At 55.9% G+C, this 22298-nt stretch overlaps 2 protein-coding genes across 2 annotated transcripts in view; one reads left to right on the top strand and one right to left on the bottom strand.

Moving 5' to 3' along the window:
• Nucleotides 1-20388, bottom strand: part of VOLCADRAFT_88920 (uncharacterized protein) — a gene marked incomplete at both ends in the record, with an annotated part of 26204 nt that extends 5816 nt beyond the window's left edge. The window contains 26 exons of the mRNA XM_002948452.1: nucleotides 273-408; nucleotides 1595-1807; nucleotides 2544-2694; nucleotides 2836-2980; nucleotides 3788-3875; nucleotides 4123-4283; nucleotides 5111-5218; nucleotides 5670-5748; nucleotides 6171-6230; nucleotides 6585-6893; nucleotides 7492-7558; nucleotides 7850-7946; nucleotides 8130-8200; nucleotides 8523-8565; nucleotides 9991-10276; nucleotides 11913-12068; nucleotides 12358-12388; nucleotides 15173-15278; nucleotides 16113-16168; nucleotides 16581-16677; nucleotides 16990-17912; nucleotides 18153-18303; nucleotides 18705-18831; nucleotides 18955-18993; nucleotides 19114-19296; nucleotides 20349-20388. Of these exons, the coding sequence (XP_002948498.1) occupies nucleotides 273-408; nucleotides 1595-1807; nucleotides 2544-2694; nucleotides 2836-2980; nucleotides 3788-3875; nucleotides 4123-4283; nucleotides 5111-5218; nucleotides 5670-5748; nucleotides 6171-6230; nucleotides 6585-6893; nucleotides 7492-7558; nucleotides 7850-7946; nucleotides 8130-8200; nucleotides 8523-8565; nucleotides 9991-10276; nucleotides 11913-12068; nucleotides 12358-12388; nucleotides 15173-15278; nucleotides 16113-16168; nucleotides 16581-16677; nucleotides 16990-17912; nucleotides 18153-18303; nucleotides 18705-18831; nucleotides 18955-18993; nucleotides 19114-19296; nucleotides 20349-20388 (3923 nt within the window). The remainder of the gene's footprint in view (nucleotides 1-272; nucleotides 409-1594; nucleotides 1808-2543; nucleotides 2695-2835; nucleotides 2981-3787; nucleotides 3876-4122; nucleotides 4284-5110; nucleotides 5219-5669; nucleotides 5749-6170; nucleotides 6231-6584; nucleotides 6894-7491; nucleotides 7559-7849; nucleotides 7947-8129; nucleotides 8201-8522; nucleotides 8566-9990; nucleotides 10277-11912; nucleotides 12069-12357; nucleotides 12389-15172; nucleotides 15279-16112; nucleotides 16169-16580; nucleotides 16678-16989; nucleotides 17913-18152; nucleotides 18304-18704; nucleotides 18832-18954; nucleotides 18994-19113; nucleotides 19297-20348) is intronic.
• A 924-nt stretch (nucleotides 20389-21312) lies between these two features.
• VOLCADRAFT_35403 (uncharacterized protein) lies at nucleotides 21313-21540 on the top strand (the record flags this gene model as incomplete). Its single annotated transcript, XM_002948583.1, has 1 exon — nucleotides 21313-21540. A coding segment is annotated over one exon (228 nt), but the record flags the coding sequence as incomplete, so codon positions are not given.
• Nucleotides 21541-22298: the final 758 nt, after the last annotated feature.

The following is a 22298-nucleotide window of genomic DNA, read 5'->3' as shown; positions in this document are numbered from 1 at the left end:
AAGCAAGTCAACTAAAGCATGTGTAGTCCCCGACTAGGAGCTCAATATGGGCGGCTCCTCACCCCGCCACGACACAAACCAGCCGAGGAAGGCCAGCTTGCATCAGGCACTCACAACCGCGCGAGCAGTGTCATCCTTGCGCAGGGGCCATGCTAATCTTCTCTGTATTTTTCTAAATTTAACAGTTGTGCCGAAGCGCAAACACCCGCCCACTGATCGACATTCACCATCAAGCCGCACCCCCCAATGCGACCTCGACCTTCACCCCCTACCTGCAAGCTACATCTGCCTCCGGTTGTCCGAAGCCGTCCTCGCAGACGGAGCCCCAAGCTCCCGAACTGCACACCTCAAGTCGGCCCAGGTTGTCAGCCACGCCTCCACGTAGTCGAAGATCACCCGGCGTGGAGCCTGTGCGTCGTTGTGGAGGACAAAGCGAGGCCGAAAGATATATATACCTTTCTCGGCGGTTGCCGGTGTGGAAAGAAGCAGGAAAAAGCCACACTTCTAGAAGCGCCGTTGTGGCTGGCTTGTCCACACATGCGGGCGAGTACCGGCTGCAGGTGTCGGTTAACACCTAAACTCTCCCTTTCGTTTGGAATGTCGTGCAATGTCGTGCACTCATGCAAATGAGCATACGAGCACGTACATACATACACATGTACGATCAGTCTGTCAGATTGGCATTGATGCGTATCTCATCACAAACACACGCACACACAGAGCGAGGATGGTTTCACAAACTTCTGACAATGGAAGCAAAAAGCATCGGGACCCGTAATGGGAAGTAATAATCCCGAAATAATAAATCCTTTCATGGAGAGGTATCGATTGCGCTTCCGATGTGTCCGAACCGGCATTTATGGTGGGGAGAGAGAGACTCGAAAACCTGCCTAAGCATGCATGACGAGAATGCGTGCCCTCGGCACAAGTGCGGCCAAGACAACGTGAGCCCCATGAGGAACCCCATAAACAAGCAAAGCAGATGCCAAGCACAAGCCATAAGCGACGCACATCACGAACAAAATGTCGTACTCACATTCCAGATTCGGCATCGGGAACGATTTTATACTTGAGCACTGTACGCCAGCCACCATGCCGTACGAGCAGTTGACGTCCTCCATGCCCCAAAACCGGCAAGAGGTCAGCCGCGCAGGCCATGCGCTGTACGAATAGCTCAGAGTAGTCTCGCAGAAGATCTCACTCATCCAAATCGGCTGTCCTGTTTATTATCAAATCAAAAAAATCAATTATCCATCTCTCAACACGTTGAAAATTGGTCAAACTGAACGGATGAGTCAGCCGAGTTTAAGTAGGTAAAGGACTCGCCTCGCCTCGGCTGGGCTAGGCGAGAGCACCAAGAAGCCAGAAGGAATCACAGCATCTTGCTGCATGGATCTCCCCTCTCCCCTCTCCCCTCTCCCCTCTCCCCTCTCCCCTCCCCCCACACACATGTTCACCACATTGCCATAGCTCTCACGCATCCCGCATTCCCCACAGCCTTCCTCCTGCGCAATCCCCCCCTTTAAGCTCCTCAGCTCATTAAGAGGTGTCAAAGAGAAGTCAGCCCGCCTGTCTAACCCAGGCAGCCACCTACCTGGTTGTCGGGTCGCGGGCACTGCACGCCCAAAGCCAAAACCCATTTGCCGGCAAGCCACGCGCGCATCAGGGTCGTTGAAGTTGGGTTCGCACACGGCGCCCCATTGCCCCGCATAGCACACTTCCAATCGACCGCCAACCATGCCAGGATACCCCGAGATGACACCGTCGTCGCCATCATCCACCACCCGCAGGGCCCCCGGTTCAGAGCCTGGTGGTGGCAGGAAGTGAGGAATGGGCGGGTGATGGTTGGGGGGCTTCGGTGGCGGCGTGTCGGCAGGTGTGGTGGTATGGCTAGGGCGTCGTATATATTATCATGCCATGCAAAGGATCCACAGGAGACAGACAAACAGACAAACGGACAAACGGACAAGCAGACAGACAGACAAACAGACAGACAGGTAGGCAGGCAGGCAGACAGATAGACAAGCAGACAGACAGGCAAGCAGACAAACAGACAAACAGACAAGCAGACAAACAGACAAACGGACAAACAGACAAACGGACAAACAGGCAAACAGACAAACGGACAAACGGACAAACGGACAAACGGACAAGCAGACAGACAGAGAAGCAGACCGACAGGGGAGCAGACAAACAGACAAACAGACAAATAGACAGACAGGCAGACAAACAAATAGGAACAGACAGACAGACAAATAGACAAACAGACAGACAGACAGGCAGAGAGACGGACTGATCTACAAAGGGTCAATCCTTTCTGGCCCTTGGCCCCGGCTCGTTGTGGATCCGTACTTACGTACCGGTCAGGCAACGCAACTTCAGGTGTAAAACACACACACATACATACATACATTTGCACGTACACATAAACCCAGGAACGGTGGTGACCCTCTGCCTCATCCAGCCCGTCCCCGTCACCCCACATCGCCGTACACCCCGGGTAGTAGTACTCCCCCACCCCCATGCACCCCGACGTGTCTCACAATCGGAGGGGTAGTACGGCACTCCTGGTGCGGCGAACGGCGTGTTCGCGCACATGACACCCGCATCCGCACGATGGCTGCAGTCAGTGGCGCCTAAGGGCACCAAGGTGCCGCAGTCCTGCAGCTGGGCTTCGGATCCGCTGCAATTGACCTACAGGCAGCGCCTGTAGTTAGCTTTGAGAAATACCAGTGCACTACTAGTACTAGTACTAGTAGTACTAGTAGTACTAGTAGTACTAGTACTAGTACTACTAGTACTACTACTAGTACTAGCATCACCGTGTTCGCGTACCTGTTGCATCCAGATTCTCATGAGCGCAGATCCTGGCGGGCTGGCACCGTTTGCTAGGAGGCCTTTTTGCGCGATGCCGTACCGATAGCCCAACTGACGGCACACCACCGTGGCGTCACGGTCGTCCCAGCCATCGTGGCAGATGCTGCGATGGGGGTTGGTATGTCAGGAGGGTCTTATGCGATTATCAAAACATATGTCAATCATGCCGCATCGCTGAGTGGGCGTTTGGTGCTCTGCGGCGATTGGTAGATCACGGCAGGACCAGGGAAGAGGTATATGAAGGGGAACGGCACGGCGGGGCGGAAGATGTCCCCTTCAAGGGAAGCTAGCAGCGCCGCCCTGAGCTGGACAGTTCAGTTTGGAGGAGTCCGTCCGCCTCCCAGGAGCTGGAAAAGAGCATGTGCGCGTGAGGCACGGCAGCGGGTTTTGTTTTTTGCAAGCATGTATATGGATCAGCCTGGAACTTGGTAAGTTTCGCTTCATATAGATGGATCCTCCTCCCCATGCCCCGTTCTTCTGGGGCTTCATATGCATGGATCCTCCTCCCCATGCCCCGTTCTTCTGGGGCTTCATATGCATGGATCCTCCTCCCCATGCCCCGTTCTTCTGGGGCTTCATATGCATGGATCCTCCTCCCCATGCCCCGTTCTTCTGGGGCTTCATATGCATGGATCCTCCTCCCCATGCCCCGTTCTTCTGGGGCTTCATATGCATGGATCCTCCTCCCCATGCCCCGTTCTTCTGGGGCTTCATATGCATGGATCCTCCTCCCCATGCCCCGTTCTTCTGGGGCTTCATATGCATGGATCCTCCTCCCCATGCCCCGTTCTTCTGGGGCTTCATATGCATGGATCCTCCTCCCCATGCCCCGTTCTTCTGGGGCTTCATATGCATCCTCCTCCCCATGCATCGTTCCCTGGACCCCTTCCCCCCAAATACGGCTGCTCACGTGCCCCAGCGCCCGTCGTTGCAGTACTCCACACGACCTGAGCTGTTTACCAGGTTGTCACGTAGCCGTACGGCACCGTTGTTCGTACCTGCAACGCAATGGAAAGTCCCAAACGCCAAAGCGTCCTCCGTGTAAGCTAATGTCCGATGAGGACGTTTAACGTGGACATTCACGATGGCATTGTATGGTGGTAGGTACATGCACTTGGGGCACGTACGGCGACCATGTACGATGGATCATGTGCGGCAAAAATGTACGGAGTGGACATCACCGACGTTCCCACTTCTAACAGCCCGAACACTTCAGGAGCGACATCATCATCATGTCGTACATACATGGGAAAAAGCCCGTTGTACGGTTGAAGTCCGGGGTGGTTCCGGAGCCAGACACCTCGTTTGTGTTTCGGCACATGACACTCAGGTCTGCTGTTTCGTGTGTTGCGCAGGAGGTCCCCACGCTCCAGTTTCCGTTGCTCAGGGGAGGGCATTCGAAGATCCTGGGTTCGAGTCCAGCGAAATACACATTGATTGGCACGAAGACGCAGCAAGGCGCGGCAAAGCGGCAAAGCGGCAAAGCGGCAAAGCGGCACAGCCGAGGCACATGCACATAGGGAAACGTGCACGTGAAACCGTCGGTGGGGCCGCCAACGGATGGGCGCTCACCATCAACAGGGCATACATACATGGGAAGGGATATGGGCTGAGCTCCCGGCTGAGCTCCCGGGGCAGACCACAATAATAATCCTTTGTATCCATCGCTGACAAAATAATCTTAGCTTGCTGTATCCATCAATAACACAGCGCAAGAAGTGCAAGCGGCATAGCTTCTTGCGTAACGTGGATAGCATTATGTAGTTAGCCAACGCCATGTAGCGAAGGGAGACAGTGCACCCTCACATCATAGCTATAAAACCAAGGGAACCCAGATGGGTAAGATCCCGCCTAACGCGGCTAAAGCCCGTTTCAAGGCACTTGGGGCATGGTCATGAACTGGGTGGGCGTCGCGCCCACCTAAGACCCCCACTCCAAGAATATCACCTTCCAGTTTTTAGCAGATTCCCCTCCAGAACTCCCCTCCAGAACTCCCCTCCAGAACTCCCCTCCAGAACTCCCCTCCAGAACTCCCCTCCAGAACTCCCCTCCAGAACTCCCCTCCAGAACTCCCCTCCAGAACTCCCCTCCCACATTTCCGTCATGAGGAGGCCCATCCACATTACCCACTAACCCGCCAGCCCGGAGTTGTGGTAGCGGGCCGGCGAGCCAGAAACCAAGCCACTTCGCGAGCTCACCCACCCGCTTTCGTTGGCGGCCCCCAGGAACTCACCCGTTCTCATTGCCCGTACAGCCCAGCTCCACCCAGGTGCTCTGCCTCAAGTCCGCGGGGTTGAAGAACGTGGGAACTACCCAACTGCCGGTTAGGAATCCTAAGCTCCTTCGTACGGCATACGGCAGCAGTGTACGGGTGTACGAGACCATTCATTAACAGCGGACTGTGTGAGTTTGCTTCAGACAGTTGTGGTCTGTGTGACCATGCAGCAAGTGGCAGGTGGTCAGCGTGCATGTGATTTTACGAGAGGGGACGGGCGAGTGGATATCAGGAGTGAGGCGGGGGCGGAAGTTAGCCAAACGGTGGGCCGGTGGGAGCGGGGACCCCGCAAGGTGAGCGGCGTCATGAATGTACGTCGTGGTATCCGTACCTTGAGTTGCACTTTCTGATCGCTGGTGTGTTTCTGGTAGATTTAGACCCTCTACCTAATCTCAAATCCCTTGGATATAGGCCAACGTTATCAGATCGAAACCTGGGTTGCCCGAATCTACAACATCGAGTCTGAAGCGATTTGGTCTGGAGCAAGTCGAAAATCCGGATCCAGGATCGAACCCACCTGCATACAACTCGGGCGTTGGCGTTGTTAAAGGAACTGGAGCTACAGACGGTTCCCCAGACGCCGTTGTAGCAAATCTCTGTAAGCGCCGCAAACAACCAATACACATACAGGCAGACAGGCATTTACATGGACAGGCAGGCGGACATACAGACCGACATGCAGACGCAATGGCTCCGGCTTGGAGTAACCTTTCCCCACCCGCTTGAGCTCTGTTGGGATTTGACCGCATGGGTGGGCCCTTTGGTCTGCACCTTCCGAGGTCTGCTGTCCAGAAGGTTCCGTTGTTTGGCATAGACAGACAGACAGACAGACAGACAGGACAGACAGACAGACAGACAGACAGGACAGACAGACAGACAGACAGACTGGACAGACAGACAGACAGACAGACAGACAGACAGACAGACAGACAGGACAGACAGACAGACAGACAGACAGACTGGACAGACAGACAGACAGGCAGGCAGACAGACAGACAGACTTCCTGCCGACCCTTACCAACTCGCCCGGAGCCGACATCTGATGACGCCACCAGCCGCAGAAGACCCTGTGCGCCACCTGCGCGGCCCATGCGTCAGCCAAACCAGGTCGGTCCAGTTGGGTATGACGGCCAAGATGGAGCGAATTGATCGGCGGTAAGGCATGACATGCAAGCAGCTTCGGGACAAGAAAGAAGAGCTCAAGAAGAGAACTCATTTACCCCCTCCTCTCAAGAAGAGAACTCATTTACAGGGCCGCTGCGGGCACCTGGGGGTTCGTACAATGCCTGGACACGGGCACTCGCATCAATCAGGCAAGCGGGGGATTGCAACTTGTCAGCCTGCCAGCCAGCCAGCCAGCCAGCCAACTGCCCACACCCCAAGGCGCCCTTAAATACCAACCAATCAGCAACACCCAAGTAACGAAACTCACATGGCTCTGCAGTGTACGGTGCCTGTACGGCAGGCGCCAACGGTGGCGTAAGCGGCGCTGCGGCGGCGGGCGTACCCGACTTCCACAACCAGCGCTTTAGGCTGGCAAAGTGGATGGCGTCGATTGGAGTCCAGACCGAGTATTCCATGAAGTACATTCCCGAATTGGGACCACCGCTTAGGATTCCCAGGATTTGGTAATCTGACAGGTCGTAGATGGCGGACCCTGACTGACCTCCCACAGTGAAGCACCAGTTAATGGGCTGCACCATGGGGTTGCAGGCATTTGAGGTGTAGTAGCAGTCGTCGCCTGCGGGTAGGAAACACACGGTAAGGAACTCAAAGGGATGGTTTCGGAGGGTGTCAGCTTCTCTAGCGCCGTCTTCCAGTCCGCTCTAGGGATCAGAGATTTAAACAAACGTCGGCACGCATGTACACACAGAGACACAAAACGGACTCTCGTGCGCATTTGCACCACACGAGTAAAGTTAGTTAAGTTGGTTACAAGTTCTGGACGATGCGGAGGTGTCCGTTAAAGCCCGGGGGGCCCCATGGACTATGCGTGAATCCTTTTTCCGCTTTTTTGGATCTCAACTTCTGCTTGCTGTCTTGCCTCAGCCTTTTTTACACCTCCATCAAGGCATTCGCATTAATGGTGCAGACCCACATAAATGATGGCTTCGGGGCATTCCCACTGCTCTTTCCTGCTGGACACGATACGACGGCTGCAGTGTCTTAAAACCCTAAGTCCCCTTTTGCAAACACTCCTCCCGAGCTTTACAATGCACGGCAGGGACCCGCCGTGGCCGACAGCATGCTGTAACACCACACGTGGACGTCAGCCAACCACAAGGCAAGGTGGGCGAGCGCGAGTTGGCGCGACATGACCTCAGCGCAACATGACCTACATTTTTGTAAGTAGAAGCCAGTCCGGTCGTACGGGTAGCCGCAAGTTTGTACCTTAGGATAGTCCGTCTGCCCGCGGCGGTATGACACATGTTGGGCGGGAAGAAGGAATGAGATGCGAGCAGCCAACAAGTGGATGTGTATGGAGGTCAGCAGCCGCGCACACTGCACACGGCATGAGGCCTGAGGTGCCTCTGCCCCGTGACTGCTGCCCTTACCAATGCGTTACCCCACGTGCTACAGTGCCGTACTTGCCACGCTGGAAAGCCCATGCACTGCCATCCTTGGCCTTTCCCTCTTCAGAACGCAACGCCGTTAGGGACCCCACTGCCACAATTGCCGTACATCCCAGTGCCGTACCTTAGTACACGAGTACTTCAGCCCCATATAGCTCAGGCTGGGTGCCTGCATCCTTATGAGCGCCATGTCGAAGTAGTTGACGCCGTCCTTGTCGATCCTGTGTGCCGTACCGTGCATGGCAACGGGAAGGTCAAGCACGCGGACCCCACCCCCAATCAACCCCATATACTAACATAACACAGTACTATCCTTAAAAAGCCTTACTGCTGCGCCATGCTAATACGTGCACTTACATGCATGAGCATTTTCTTTCTTTCTTGCGGACAACGAAAGGCCTTACCGAGGATATTCAGCTCTGTAAAACGTGACGTACTGCGCTCTGATGACGCCCAATGGAGAGCTGTATCCAACCTGAGGCGTCGGAAGGGCCCCGCACGGAACGGCAGGGGGGAGGCGGCCAGGCAAGTGTGACCAGGAACGGGGCACCAGGGCTCCAACGACCGGTCTCTAATCACGAATCCCCTCCGGTTGCCATGATAAGGCGCGGGGGCCCACGCAACCGCAGAGGCCCACAACTTCAAGGGCAGCGAACGGGGAGAAAGCCGATTGTAGTGGGTTCTGCAGTGTCGGCCATCTGCAGTTCGACCGTCCTCCGGAAGGACCATCATCCTTTCAGCATCCCCAAACAGTAACAAACGGCGTCTTAGGCACAGTACTCATCACGGTGCCGTACCTTCCCAGGCGAAAAAGTGAAGTCCCTGTAACCGGTGCCGCCGCTGACGTTGAAAACACAATGACCCGCGGTAAGGACGTCGTACGCCGAGACCCACGTGCCTGCCGTACAAGGGTCGTACCAAGTTTCGGATTACGGGCCCCACGTACGGTTGGCAACTGGTGGCTGCTGTTGCTGCTGCCATAGAGGTCCCGCTGTGGCAACCGGAAGGCATGCTAATGTACGAATGTACGACACATATCATGCTCTCTGGTGCCCATTTCACTCACGGTAATTAGGGTGCAACAATCCTCGTCTGGGATGCCAGGAGGGGGCCCAATCCAATTGCATTTCGTACTGCTTTTGCTGTACCTTCGTCGCACTAACCTGCTGCATGCTTTGGTGCGTGCGCTACCGACCCGTGGGTCGTTCCTACAGGCCGATATTTCTTGTATGCCGGTATCAGCGCTTTGCCCAACCGATGGGGGTTACCCGCCCCTAGGAACCCAACGCGCCCAGACTTGCAAGCCACCTCAACCACGTGCATGTCTGTGCGCACATACATCATGACTTCACTTGATTCCCTCTTTTGACCCCTCCGAGACACCCAGGACACCTGTGCAGATGTGCGTGCTCAAAGAAGCACGGAACATCAGCTGCCCAATAGTGCGGTACGGCCACGCCAACACCTCCGCCTCATATCGATCGTCTATGAGGCGCCGCCGCCGCCGTCGTCTCCGCTGCCGCTGCCAGCCCTGTTCCGAATACACCTCCTCGGTACCAATGACGCTTCCCACGTCGCCGTCGTCGACACCATCCATGTCCATCGGGTCGTCACTCACATCCAGAGGTGAGCCGCCTTCCAGGCTCCCTGCTCCGAAGCTTGCGTCAGAAAAAGCCCGCCTTCGTGCCGCCGTCGCCGCCGCCGCCGCCGCGACCTCCGCATCGCTTCCGACCCAACTCTCCGTCTCGCCCGACGGCGGCAGCATGGCTAGGTTTAAATTCAAAGGCCGCGTTTCTAAGTACACCGCGCCATCTGTCGCAACCCGAATCGCCCGAATTGTCAAAGTGTCCGGCAGCGCGTCGTCGCTGCCTGTGCTGCTACCGTCGCTGCTACTGCCGCTGCCGCTACTGCTGTCGCCTTCACTTCCCGTCGAACTGGTCGATTTTCGCATGCCTCTGCGAAACCATCCAGAGGTGAAGCACGAAACCATAAAGGGTGTCAAACAAGTAAGAAGAAAAATGCCATAACCAAGAGCGGCTAGCCTCTTGTCACCGATTAAACCGTTAAATAGAACGGTCGGCCCTGAGTTCGCTAGGCTAGCGGCTGTGGTAGGTTGCCCTTAGCAAAGCTAGAACCAAGGCATGACCATTTCATCACCGACACATAACGTCATTATCGAGTCAAGCCTTAGGTCGCCCCCCCTGGATAGCTTGACAGCCTGTTGACCAGCGCTGCGCGCGAAACCATGTGTGAAACTACACTCACGCTAGGCTCCCCACGAAGCCGGATGACTCAACGCCGCTTGGGGCTGTATCCCGCATCACGGCGTGTCCCACGTACACAAAGGAGTCGTCCACGAAGCGCATGATGACGTCATCGTCGACGGCGGAACGAGCGCTCCGTCCGCTTTCCGCCAACGGAGGCGTGGCATCACCACCACCGCCACCGCCGCTGCCGCTGCCGCTGCCGCTGCCGTCGTCGCCAGAAGGGCCCCAGAATGCTGGCGGCGGTCCGTAATTTACCGCCAGTGACTTGGGAAGGGGATCCGATCCTGTACATGGCGCCACACGTGTGGTGGGATAATGGCAAGTACAGTAAATAGACACCGCGGCAAACATGTATACAATTTATGACTGTGTACAGCATCACTGGTCGGTGAAGAGTTTTGTGAGAGCTGCTCTGAGGCGACGCTCAAAGCACGGCCCGACCTGACCTTGCTTGGCTATGTAAGCCGTGCAGGGTAACACCGTTGTGATACCGGTGCAGCAGAGCGCTTTTGTGGAGGGAGAGAAAAAGGACATGTGGGAGAGGACGAGCACACGGAGGCGGGGAGCGCAGGGCTTTCGCTTGTGGGCTGTTGTTCGTCTTCCAGGGGGTTTCACCTGCATCTTGTAATCAAACACGAAAAATGAAAAAGAGTGAAGCGATGACGGCCTGTCCTAGCGCATGAGCTGAGCTTTTACTTATTGCTAAGGTATGTTTTGGCTAGTGTATGGGAAGTTACTGTGCTGGACGCACAGGCGCTGTCATGACGGCTGCTTTCCGTGCTCCGTTCCTGTGAACCTCTCTAGTTTGTCAGTTAGGAAAACCAAAATGCGCTGTGGCAGCAGCAGTAGCAGCAGCAGCAGCAGCAACAGCAATACATCGTTGCAGTGGAAGCAGCACCAGCTCATGTCCGGCTGCCCTGCTGTGCCCATACGGCGGCACTGTACGCCCATACTGCTATGCCCATATACTTCCTTCATGGCCATTACTCTTCACAGCAGCCATCTTCCCAGTGGTATGCCATTCCCTTGTATTGCTCTCAAAGCAAAAGCCCGAATTCACGGCCGAAGTAGGATCTCAGCCAAAGGAAGTTCACTTGCGGCCACTCTTACTATCACCACTGCTGCAACTGGCAACGTCAGTAAGGCCCCTCAGGCCGCAGCTCCGTGACCAGACAATGCAGCCAGCCTATCCTAGCTGTATTTCGACTATGATATGGCGGCAGGGCTGAGGGCCCGCAGGTGGTCCGAATTGCATGGCCCTCCGGCCGTCTGCAAGGACAGTGGCGTAACGCTTGATTCCACGATGCCCCCTTCATCACCCCATGGAATCCCGGGTTTGTTGGCTGCGCGCCGTGCCACACCTACAGCTGCAATTTTGCCTCCAGGCCCCCTGCTGCCCCCGCCTGCGTGAGTCCCAGCTCGTCTGCACTGCCTTTGGTGGGGAGAGCGCTGGACATGACTCCGAAATCTGGGTTTTATAAGTGAATGTTGTTAGATGAGCAGTACGCCGTTGGCGGTTCGACATGGAAACGCGGCGCCCAAATGGCGTGCTAGGGTAAAAGTGAAAGCAAGTACCGTGGAGGCTTTGAATTGCTTTTCCGCTTTGTGGCTGATGATATGAAATAGCGCAGACGCCGCAAGCTGTGTGTGCACGTGAGTTGTAATTGACTGAAATCGAGAATAAGAAATGCTGAGGATGGCACACGACGGTTTACACACACGCGATGTGTGTGCGTGCTTGCACATGTGGACATGCTACAGTATCTGTGCGTTCGTGATGGCGGCCTGCACGTTATGTGGCGCGCGTGTGTATGTGTGGGTATGCCCGTGCATGTATCGTACATGGGCCGAGGTACACTTGGTACCCGCCAACATTGCATGGGGGGGGTTATATGTTAAATTGCCGATGGAATTGCGTACCTTGGCAAAGTCCTTTTCGGGCTACCCGAAGGCCTTGACAGGCCGCCAGGCAAGCCGATGGGAGGGTAACGCCGGCCGTGGTACAAACTGGACCGTAATCCTCGTCGAAGCAGAAGCTGCAACTGGATTGACCAATTGTCAAGCGGTACCAAAGCGCTGTAAGCGCCAGAATGTAGAGAAATTGCAGCGCCATTCCCGCTCACACGAAACCGGACCGGTCGCAAAAGTCTTATCTCAGGACGTAGCTCATAGTTCCTTGCCACGCAGAACTTGAACGTAGCTTCTGAATCTGTCTCTAGTCCTAGACGGCTAATGATGCCACCCACTATCCATCGCTACTACCCTTCGATTGTATTAAAGCATTTTATGAATTTGAATATATATATAAATATAGATGACGACTATGGAAGAGGATCGAGTGGGAGCAGAGACAGTTCGCTGTTACCAGGAAGGGGCGCTGACAGCGCAGCAAAGACCTGCAATACATGCGGTTGCAAGCAGGCAGTGTAACGGAGTCATCCTGCTTAGATCTAGCTATAGTCTGGAAGAATAGGATTTCTCATGACCTACTTGTGGCGGGCGTGGCTGTGGTGGGCATGTCATATACTCTCTGAGCGGAATTAACCAGTACCTACTTTGTAGTCCTAGTGCTATCCATAAATGGAATCCACGAGTCAGACTGAGCCGTCGTCTGGACTAACATTCGTTTTTTCCGTTTCCGTATTTTGCCGTGACGGAATTTTTCCGTTGGTTTCTTCCACGCAATAACCTTGAATGCATAAAGCAAATTTTCTTTCTCATCTAAAGATATTTCCTGATCCGGATTGTTGCATGACATTATTTCCAGCCAGTATGGCGAACGTGAAAGACACGCCATGTCATGTAAGCTGTGAAGTTCATGTTATATTGTAGCTTATGACATGGATTGACGGATATGTGCTATGTTATGTTATGTTATGTTACAAGCTCGCGAGGGCTCGTAAGGCCCAGACGAGCCAGGAGGCTCATGGACCGCGAGTTGTATATGACATTTTTAGGGCTTCGTCAGGCCAATTTACGATCAAAATGTCTATGCTGTAGCAACTACTGCATGAGGCCCTGTGACATTAAGATTTTTAATGGAATTACGTGTATCACTTAATTCAATCATCCATCCCGCAAATCGTAGAGAGCCTACTTTCGTAAGATGACCTTCTGCCACGTTCTGGCAGGCGTCCTAAGAGCATCGTACTACTATCTCATTTTAGAATGCGACCTGATAGATGCTCTCAGCGCAGCGTTGGGTACTCCTGTCACTACTTCACGTAGCTGCAGGTTGACTCAGCACGGAAGCAGCGCTGCATTATACATGTACTTTTGATTCATGAATGCAAAGGTTGGAACTATAGGAACGTCACTGTGAAGGTAGGTCCCAGCTTGTAGGCTGACAATTTACTGACAACGAAGATTTTGCGAAGGCAGTTCGATAGAGCGCATCGCGCGGGCATGTCACACACACCGGTTCTTACTCGATGCAAGTATATGCTGATTACCTTATGTCTCCAGTTCTCCGAAATCCAATAAGCGCTGCTGTTTCAGGTAATGTACTTCCCCGCGGCGGCTCGCTCGATAACGACAGCATTTATGGGGCTACCGTGTATCCATGGTTGCGGACTCCAAGAATCCATCCAAAGTAAAGCCGAATTTTTTTGCCTTGCAATACACTGCTTAAAAGTTTTTTACGCGAACTTGCATTGACAGATTGGTCTGGCATCCAGATATCGGTCGTGACTAATGATAAAATTCCCAAGCAAAGGAGAGGACAGGCACAGGCACAGGCACATACAACTCTTAAAACTTTACTTGGTGCGACCGCTGGGACATTTGGTGGAGGAATGCTTTCGTTCATGCAGCTACGAACCGCAACAGATGCGGTGTTAGGTGCCGCGAACCCAGGGTCAGCAGCATAAACACATGCACAAACAAACGGATCATCGGAGGCCCATCACCCTCCAGAGCGACGGCTGCCAGGGTACTCAAGTCGTCGATGCGTTTGTCGATTCGCTAGCGGGGAACATTTAACGATAACGATAATAAGCAAGGCGTGCGGACACATCAATAGTAGGTCCAGCTTTACACGCATATTGCTCGATTACTTAATAGGCGTGCACGAGGCACATTCTTCTGATCGCAAAATTATCGCTCCGACTTTCTATTATGGGGAATATTTTTTTGTGTTTTCATGCTTCCACGCGGGGCGCTTTCATGTACTAAGCTTTTTTGTATCACAAATGGTATTTGTATTCACTGCGCTCCAAGTAATCTATTTCTTGTCTTTATGGAGTGGAACTTTATGTAGAAATATATTGAAGTGGACGGAGTAACAGCGTCAGATCAACTGCGAATGTAGCGGGACGTTCCAGACTTCACGCAGACCCCTCCAGTGGCCCCTTTTTCGTGAGACGGGTCTGTCTCATGGACCTGGTCAACAGCACCTCAACTACCTACCTACCTACCCACCTAGCTGCCCAATTGAACTGGCTCTTTACTGACGATTGTCTCTTTACTCTGACTCAGATCCGAATGCCGCCCAGCGCTCCAATACGCATGAGTTCATACAGGTATATGTGTTAGCCGTACACAATGTGCATGTTACCACACACAGGCACGCATACACGTGCGCATGAACCGTGTGCTGAATACGATCTCCGCCTCCGTCCAACAGCCAGTCTGCTATCTGTCTGTCTTTCTGTCTGTCTGTCTTACATACTGATTGACTTGGCTTGCAGCTCCATTCCTGAGCCCCAAGAACCGGAGAACCGCATTAACGACGTATGCTCGTGCATGTGAGTGTGTAAGAAGGCGTGCGGTCACCCCCACGGGATGCGCCCCTTTCCTTCTCTGCTATATAGCCGCACGGAACACGTCCCAGGTCAGGTCAGAGTAACCTCTCCTGGCGGCCGCTGGTAGATGCGGTGACGTGCAAATTCGCTTTCCAGGCTTTGGTATAGGGTTGAAAGACTAATCGAACCATTTCGTAGCTGCTTCCCTCGGAAGTTTTCCTAGCATAGCTGGAGCTGGAACTGGAGCTGGATTTAAGCTCCGTGTCATACACCTGACAGATTGCTGATGCATCAGCACTTGGTACCATCGCCAGGGCAAACATCCACATGAGCTTCAAGTGTGGGCAACTGCGTCAAAGTGCGCACGATTGCATCAGATGTATTATGTCCCGCTTACAAGAGCATACGGGCTAAGTATGATGGTGACCTAGTCCTTACGGGGCGCAGCATGCGCACCACTATGACTGAGGCGCCACCCCTGGCATTGGCCAGGTACCTCTCGGAAATTTGGGAGGCCAGGCACGTCGCGCTGAGGCCCTTCGCCCTGAAGCGGACGAGGGAGAATGAAGATGACCTCCCGCGTACCCGCATCAATACCAATACAACGTCCATGGCCCCCCCGGCTTTTACGGACACACCCGCACTTGTGTGCGGAACTTGTAGCTTGTAACCTTGTATGCCAGCATCTTCTGCCCTCATCTCAGCCTCCCTCCTGCTGCTGTGTGTGCCCGTAATGACTGTACGGCGCTCCCCACGGTAACCCGAGGGCATCAATACCCGGCTGCGGCACGTCAACCACCCAGGGCTTGTCCTCGCCGACACGGTACGGCTGCGGCGGTAAAGAGTACGGCACAGGGAAAAAGCACGGCACGTCTGCACTGGTGTCACCGCCGCCATCGCAGGCAGATCCACCGCCATGGGCGGCTCTGCTAGGTCCAGCTCCTGTGGATCCGGCTGCTGCTTGAGCGCCAGCTAGGCACCAGAATGAAACTGGTCCACGAAGTCGCTGACAGGCTGCTCCACCGTCACCGCCGCCAATGCCTTCACCAGTGCTACCACTAGCGGCAGAATGCCGCTTGGGCTGCTGCTGTTGCTGCCGTCCACGGGGAGAATGCTGTTGCTGTTGCTCTTGCTGATGCTGTTGTTGTTCTTGATGATGTCGATGTTGACCGTCAGAGTTGTGGTGGCAGCAGAAGCCAACCTGTGGCGACGACCTGTGACGGGGCGGTGGCAGTGGCAGTGGCAGTGAGGGCGGCGGTGACACTGGCAGTGGCACTGGCAGTGAGGGCGAGGAAACACAAACATGTAAGAAACACAAGAGACGGCACTCCACAGCCGAATGAAACGATTGCCACTAGCCAGTCACCTGCCGCCGCACCTGTACGCCGCCTCCAGCGCCGGCGTCACCAGCACGCCCAACTCGTACGACCGAATCTGCGGACATCGTACATACGGTGAGCGCATCGTGGGTTCCAAAGTACGGGACAGAGCAGGGCTAGAACCTGGAGCGAACATCTCCCCATCAACACCCAACAAAAAATCCATTTTTCAAATCCGGCCCATCATCCGCTGGCTTCTCGACGTTTCCTGCCGCAGGCAATAAGCCTACTACCCGCTCATCGGAAGCCGCGGATCCACCGACCCACCGACCCAGTAATACCACCATCCCACCGACCCAGTAATACCACCGACCCACCGACCCAGTAATACCACCGACCCACCGACCCAGTAATACCACCGACCCACCGACCCAGCAATACCACCATCCCACCGACCCAGCAATACCACCATCCCACCGACCCAGTAATACCACCATCCCACCGACCCAGCAATACCACCGACCCACCATGAGCTGTGAGCCGTTCTTCTGGAGTTCACCCCAGGCCGCCTTGCTCAGGTTGTGGCTGGTTACCAGGAACCAGGCCAGTTGTTGGCCCCGGTACCTGCCAAGTGATGCACCACTTTTAGTGAATGCAGACACGTCCGGGGATCAATCCCGCGTGTGTGCGTGCGCGGGTTTTTTTTCGGAAACCGGGTTGCAGCTGGGCGAATTTTAACTACCAACTACCAACTTCTATCCGAAAACTACCAACTTCTATTACAAATCAATGAACTGCTTTACTTGAGCAAGGCGAATACCAGCTAACTGCTTTATTCGACTTGCTGAGCCCTGGTCAGCTAACTGTCCCACTGCCCGTTGCCCAACGCAAAAACACAAACGCAGCATCAAGATATGCGACCGTGCTCTCACTCACCGCGTATAGGTCTTGATGTGGGGCATGGCCCGCTGCCGGCCTACCGCCTCGCCGCCCCATCGTGCATAGTACCTGCCCATGAAGGGCTTGGAGACGTTGCGACTAGGACCTGGGATGCTGCGGCCCGCGTTCCAGCCCTCAATGCTGTTCCGTACCTCCTCTACCGTGGGCCATACAACTGCCAGCGGTAGCGGACCACAGCCTGGCGGCCCGGACGGTCGCGGCGGCGGCGCCGCCGCCAGCGGCCGCGGTGGCGGCGGCGGCGGCGGCGGCTGCCGTCGACAGGCCGCCAACGAAGCTCCCATCTCGTCCACCAGCCACGCCTGGTCAAACGACCCCATGGACGAGCATTGAATGATAAGGCCCTCAGGCGGTACGGCAGACGATGACGATGCCGTACCGCAGCTGCTGCCCTCCGCAGCAAAACAACTTGGCAGCGGCACCTGCTCCAACAGCCGGCGCAACCGCATGTGACCGTACGACTGTACGGCTGCTGTGCCGCGATGGTATCCCGGCACGCTCGCCACTAGTGTGCCGCGCGCAAAAGAAAAATCATGCATTGCGATGGCCTCGAACAGGGGATTAGCCATCGCCGGCGGCAGCGCCAGTGCGCGGAAGTACGCGACCAGGTCCTGTTCGAAAGTCGACACCGGTGCGGCCGCAGCCACCGTATCCTTCCGTGGAAAGTCCTGCACCCACAGCCCTTGTGTCTTGTCGTTGCAGTCCGGGTAGACGCAGTTGGCCGTGTGGATGATGAGGCGGAGACCCGTAGAGTAGGCTAGGAGGAAGGCCTTGGAGTGGTGTGTGCCGTACATGATAGGCAGCGGCGGCCGGTGCAGTCGTACATGCGCCGCACCCGCTTCAGCGGCCTGTTGTCGCATCTCGGGCTCCGCATCCGGGCCCTCCCCATGCACGACGAAAAACTGCAAGGGGGGTTTGGGGTTTGGGGTGTGGGTTATGGTGTGTGTGTATGTGTGTATGTGTGTCTCAAGTACCAGGCGAATGAAGCGAAGTCGGTGGGTTAGGAATCGCTAAAATAAACAGGACAAACCAATTATTTCATTCGACTCGAACAATACATCCATCCCAAACCCGATCATATTAATGTAGCATACACAAGGTACCATGAAATGCCGTACCGTACGGCATCCGTACATTCGTACCTGTCGTGCTTTAGCCAGGTCCGGGCAGCACGACAGGAGCCAGCCCATGTCGATCATGTAGTTGGACACAAGAGCGAGTTGCAGTGGACCGCTCACGACGTGTCGCAGGTCGACACCCAGGCAGCCGGTGTTGTAGCGGGGAGATAGACCCCTGGGGGGGGATAACGGATTGGTTAACGGATTGGTTAACGGATTGGTTAATGGATAACGTGTCAAGATTATTCGGGTTTGAAAAGGTTGGGGGGGCTTGGCTGTTCCTGGAGAACTCATGATCCGAGTCTGCTTTCCGCTTGCATTTCCTGGGTCATGTAAACACAACGAAATACGCTGTTTAAGCAAAGTACCTTTACGCTTCACGCTTTGGGTTGAGGTCATATGAGTAGTCCCTGGGTACGTTGTCGGGGAGGTGGGGAGAAGAAACGCGGTTTACAGCTGCAGTGGCTCAGATCTGATGGGTTGATGGGACGGTTGCCTGTGCGGACAAGACTATAGCGCCACGCGGCCCCAGGAAAAAGCTGGCGAACCACTGAGGCGCAGCCGCCGCTGCCGTACCTAACCCGCAGCAGGTGTACGGGACTATCGATGTCGTACGGAGCGCCGTCATGTGGCGGGGCTGTCGGACGAGGTCCCTGCCGGGTGAGCTGCTGTCGCGAAGGGACACTTGTGGCCGCTGCCGGCGCTGCGGTTGCGTCCGAGATCACCACCGTGTTCGGAGCAGTGGCCTCTGCTGCTGCCACCGCCGCCGTTGCTGTTGTCGCCGTCACTGCTGCTGTCGCCGGGGTCGAGGCGCTGGCGTCCCTACTTTTGCCAGTGGCAGCGGCAGTGGCAGCGGCAGTGGCGCCTGCAGGCGAGGCGGTCCCCGCAACAGGAGCAGAAGCCGAGGCGGTATAAGCGATACGGGGTGGGGGCGCTGGTAAGGGCGATGCGCTTGTGCGTTGCCGCTTTCCTCCTCTTCGTGAACCGTCCATTGATGTTGATGTCACCGTATCGAGGTCCAACGACCGCTGGTCCTGCTGCGGCGGAGGCTGTGACGCCGCGGTGTCGGCGGCGGCAGGGGCGGCCGCGGCTGCGGCGGTATGCGGTCTTAGCTCCACAACGGAGTCTTCTCGGGCGCCTAGAATGAAGAAACGTGTCGCGTGGTTACCTTTCGAGAGAGAGGCGGAAGGGAGGAGGAGACGAGGAGAGAGTCCCGAGGGAAGAGATGTAGGGCGTTAGGGCGGAAGTTCACTAATCTGGGGCGTTCTGGGGCGTTCTGGCGCTTGTTGTAGTACAGCAGACGGTTACTGATGTCGGTTGCTGCGAGGTGCTGACGCGGGCGTGCATACGGATCAGTGGGGGCGAAATGGTTTTTGTTTGCTGACTGACTCGGATGGGCATCTGAATGAGCTTTACCTGAGATGCTTTCCAGCGGCAGGACGGAGGAGGTCCCCGGGTCAATTACGGCGACTACGTCCCAGTTGCTGCCTTCTGCGATAGCTTACAAATGAAAGGGTGAATCGCAAGCGGCATGCCTGAAAGGGGAAAAGACTTTGGCTGGTGCCATGTCCGCTCGTAGCTAGGGCACGTAGCGCTTGTTGGTTGGTGTTATGTCGCTTGGTGTGATGAAATTTTGTTTATGTCGAGGTGGGCTGGACGTATGCAAAGTACTCATACTCACCATTCTCTTGACGTTCTACGACAACAGCGTTTCGCCCTGTCACAGATAGATCCAGTACTGCCTCATCGTGCTTAATTTTGAGCTGGACATGGTTTCTGCTAATCAAAACATTATCCCAACCCAAAACTGGCTTTCGACGCCCTAGGCTCAAACTGCCGTCTCGCGGGATGTGAATAGACGTCCGACATTTGAACAAAAGGTCCATCTATCACACAATATGCAGCGCTCAGCAGTCATATATGTGTAAAATGTTAAGGGATCTAATCATGTCGGATCAGCGCGCAGCAGTCATGCTCGTCCATCGATGTTCCGGAGCTGGACAGGGTCTCCGTTACAAGCGAAGCAGGGTTAACAAAGATTTCTTGAGTAAAACGTCTTCAAGTCTTAAACGGGAACTCTGCAAATACCAGGATAGCTTCTGTGACAATGCTGTTAAATTTAGACTATCAAATCGTCCACGCCTTGCGATTGAGGACTTCCTGCTAAAAACTACTATTACATAGCTACCTATATAATATACATATAGCTGTGCTGCTTACTTTGATGTTCACTGCAAGGTGACGCTGGTATGGCGACCATGTCTATACCCGAACCCCCTCGCCAGGGTACAATCTGGTGGAGTGCTGCACCACCGGCGGAGCCGGACTCTTATGGATCGGTTAGTATCGAAACATTAATGATGCCCACGGCAAACCTCATCCATTCGTCATACGAAATCATGATCGATATCGATGGTCGACACGTGGAAACGTGCTGCGGGAATACTTCAGGGCCGACAAGTCGTGGTGGGCATATCAGAGGAGCAGCTGCGGGATTGGATCAGTTGCACAACAGGTACGTCCCTGGTCGTTGTCGTTGCCTAACCACGGTTTGTTCGAGTCCGACACCGACAACGGACCATGAGCTAATGACGCCCGCTGGCCCACACAAGTTGACCACGGCGTAACATGCCGACACTTAACCTCGACCTCATAATAGACCTCAACTTGTAAGCAGCTGTCACAATACTTGCCTTTCTGTAACTCCCCCAGGCTGGAAAGCCCTGGAGCTATCCTGGGGCGCCCTTCAAAGCTGCGAGGTGCGGTACCCCCACCAGCAGCTCAAACCCCTGCTGCAGGCCGCCATGGCGGAGGCGGCGAGGTTAGGGGCGCCGGCACTGGTGGTACAACAGCTCGACGTCGATGAGGTGGTGGGACGCTGCCTGGCCCTAGCACTCACCGGCTTTCCCAATTTCACGGTACTCAAATTGCGAGAGCTCAATTTGTACGATGAGGCCCTGGGTGAGTGCTGGTCTACTTACTGGATGCCGGGACGGGGAGGGATGATTCTGGAGGCGGTGCCGGCATTAGGGGGCAGCAGGCGCCAGAAGGCGGTGCCGGCATTAAGGGGCAGCAGGCGCCAGAAGGCGGTGCCGGCATTAAGGGGCAGCAGGGGCCAGCAGGCGGTGCCGGCATTAAGGGGCAGCAGGGGCCAGCAGGCGGTGCCGGCATTAAGGGGCAGCAGGGGCCAGCAGGCAGTGCCGGCATCAGGGGGCAGCAGGGGCCAGCAGGCGGTGCCGGCATTAAGGGGCAGCAGGGGCCAGCAGGCGGTGCCGGCATTAAGGGGCAGCAGGGGCCAGCAGGCGGTGCCGGCATTAAGGGGCAGCAGGGGCCAGCAGGCGGTGCCGGCATTAAGGGGCAGCAGGGGCCAGCAGGCAGTGCCGGCATTAAGGGGCAGCAGGGGCCAGCAGGCGGTGCCGGCATTAAGGGGCAGCAGGGGCCAGCAGGCGGTGCCGGCATTAAGGGGCAGCAGGGGCCAGCAGGCGGTGCCGGCATTAAGGGGCAGCAGGGGCCAGCAGGCGGTGCCGGCATTAAGGGGCAGCAGGGGCCAGCAGGCGGTGCCGGCATTAAGGGGCAGCAGGGGCCAGCAGGCGGTGCCGGCATTAAGGGGCAGCAGGGGCCAGCAGGCGGTGCCGGCATTAAGGGGCAGCAGGGGCCAGCCAGGCGGTGCCGGCATTAAGGGGCAGCAGGGGCCAGCAGGCGGTGCCGGCATTAAGGGGCAGCAGGGGCCAGCAGGCGGTGCCGGCATTAAGGGGCAGCAGGGGCCAGCAGGCGGTGCCGGCATTAAGGGGCAGCAGGGGCCAGCAGGCGGTGCCGGCATTAAGGGGCAGCAGGGGCCAGCAGGCGGTGCCGGCATTAGGGGGCAGCAGGGGCCAGCAGGCGGTGCCGGCATTAGGGGGCAGCAGAAGGGGTACCGCCAGAAGCAGTCGGGGCACGGAAGCAAGTCAAGCAAGCTACATGCACAGCGCTAGCAGCAGCACGAGCAGAGGGGCAGGGGAGCCACCATCAACAACAACACCAACATCTACACTGAAGGCCACCGACGACTCTCCCTCCCCCCCCTCCGCACCCATTCCAACACCCACCGACATCATCCCAGCCACCCGTCCACATTCTCTCCCCGTCGGCCCCTTTACTTTGTCCCCTCCTCGCCCTCCCACCCCGTGGGCA

This window comes from Volvox carteri (genome assembly GCF_000143455.1).
Source record: "Volvox carteri f. nagariensis unplaced genomic scaffold VOLCAscaffold_10, whole genome shotgun sequence".
NCBI classification, from domain to species: domain Eukaryota; kingdom Viridiplantae; phylum Chlorophyta; class Chlorophyceae; order Chlamydomonadales; family Volvocaceae; genus Volvox; species Volvox carteri.
This window is presented reverse-complemented; position numbering and strand designations above follow the sequence as displayed.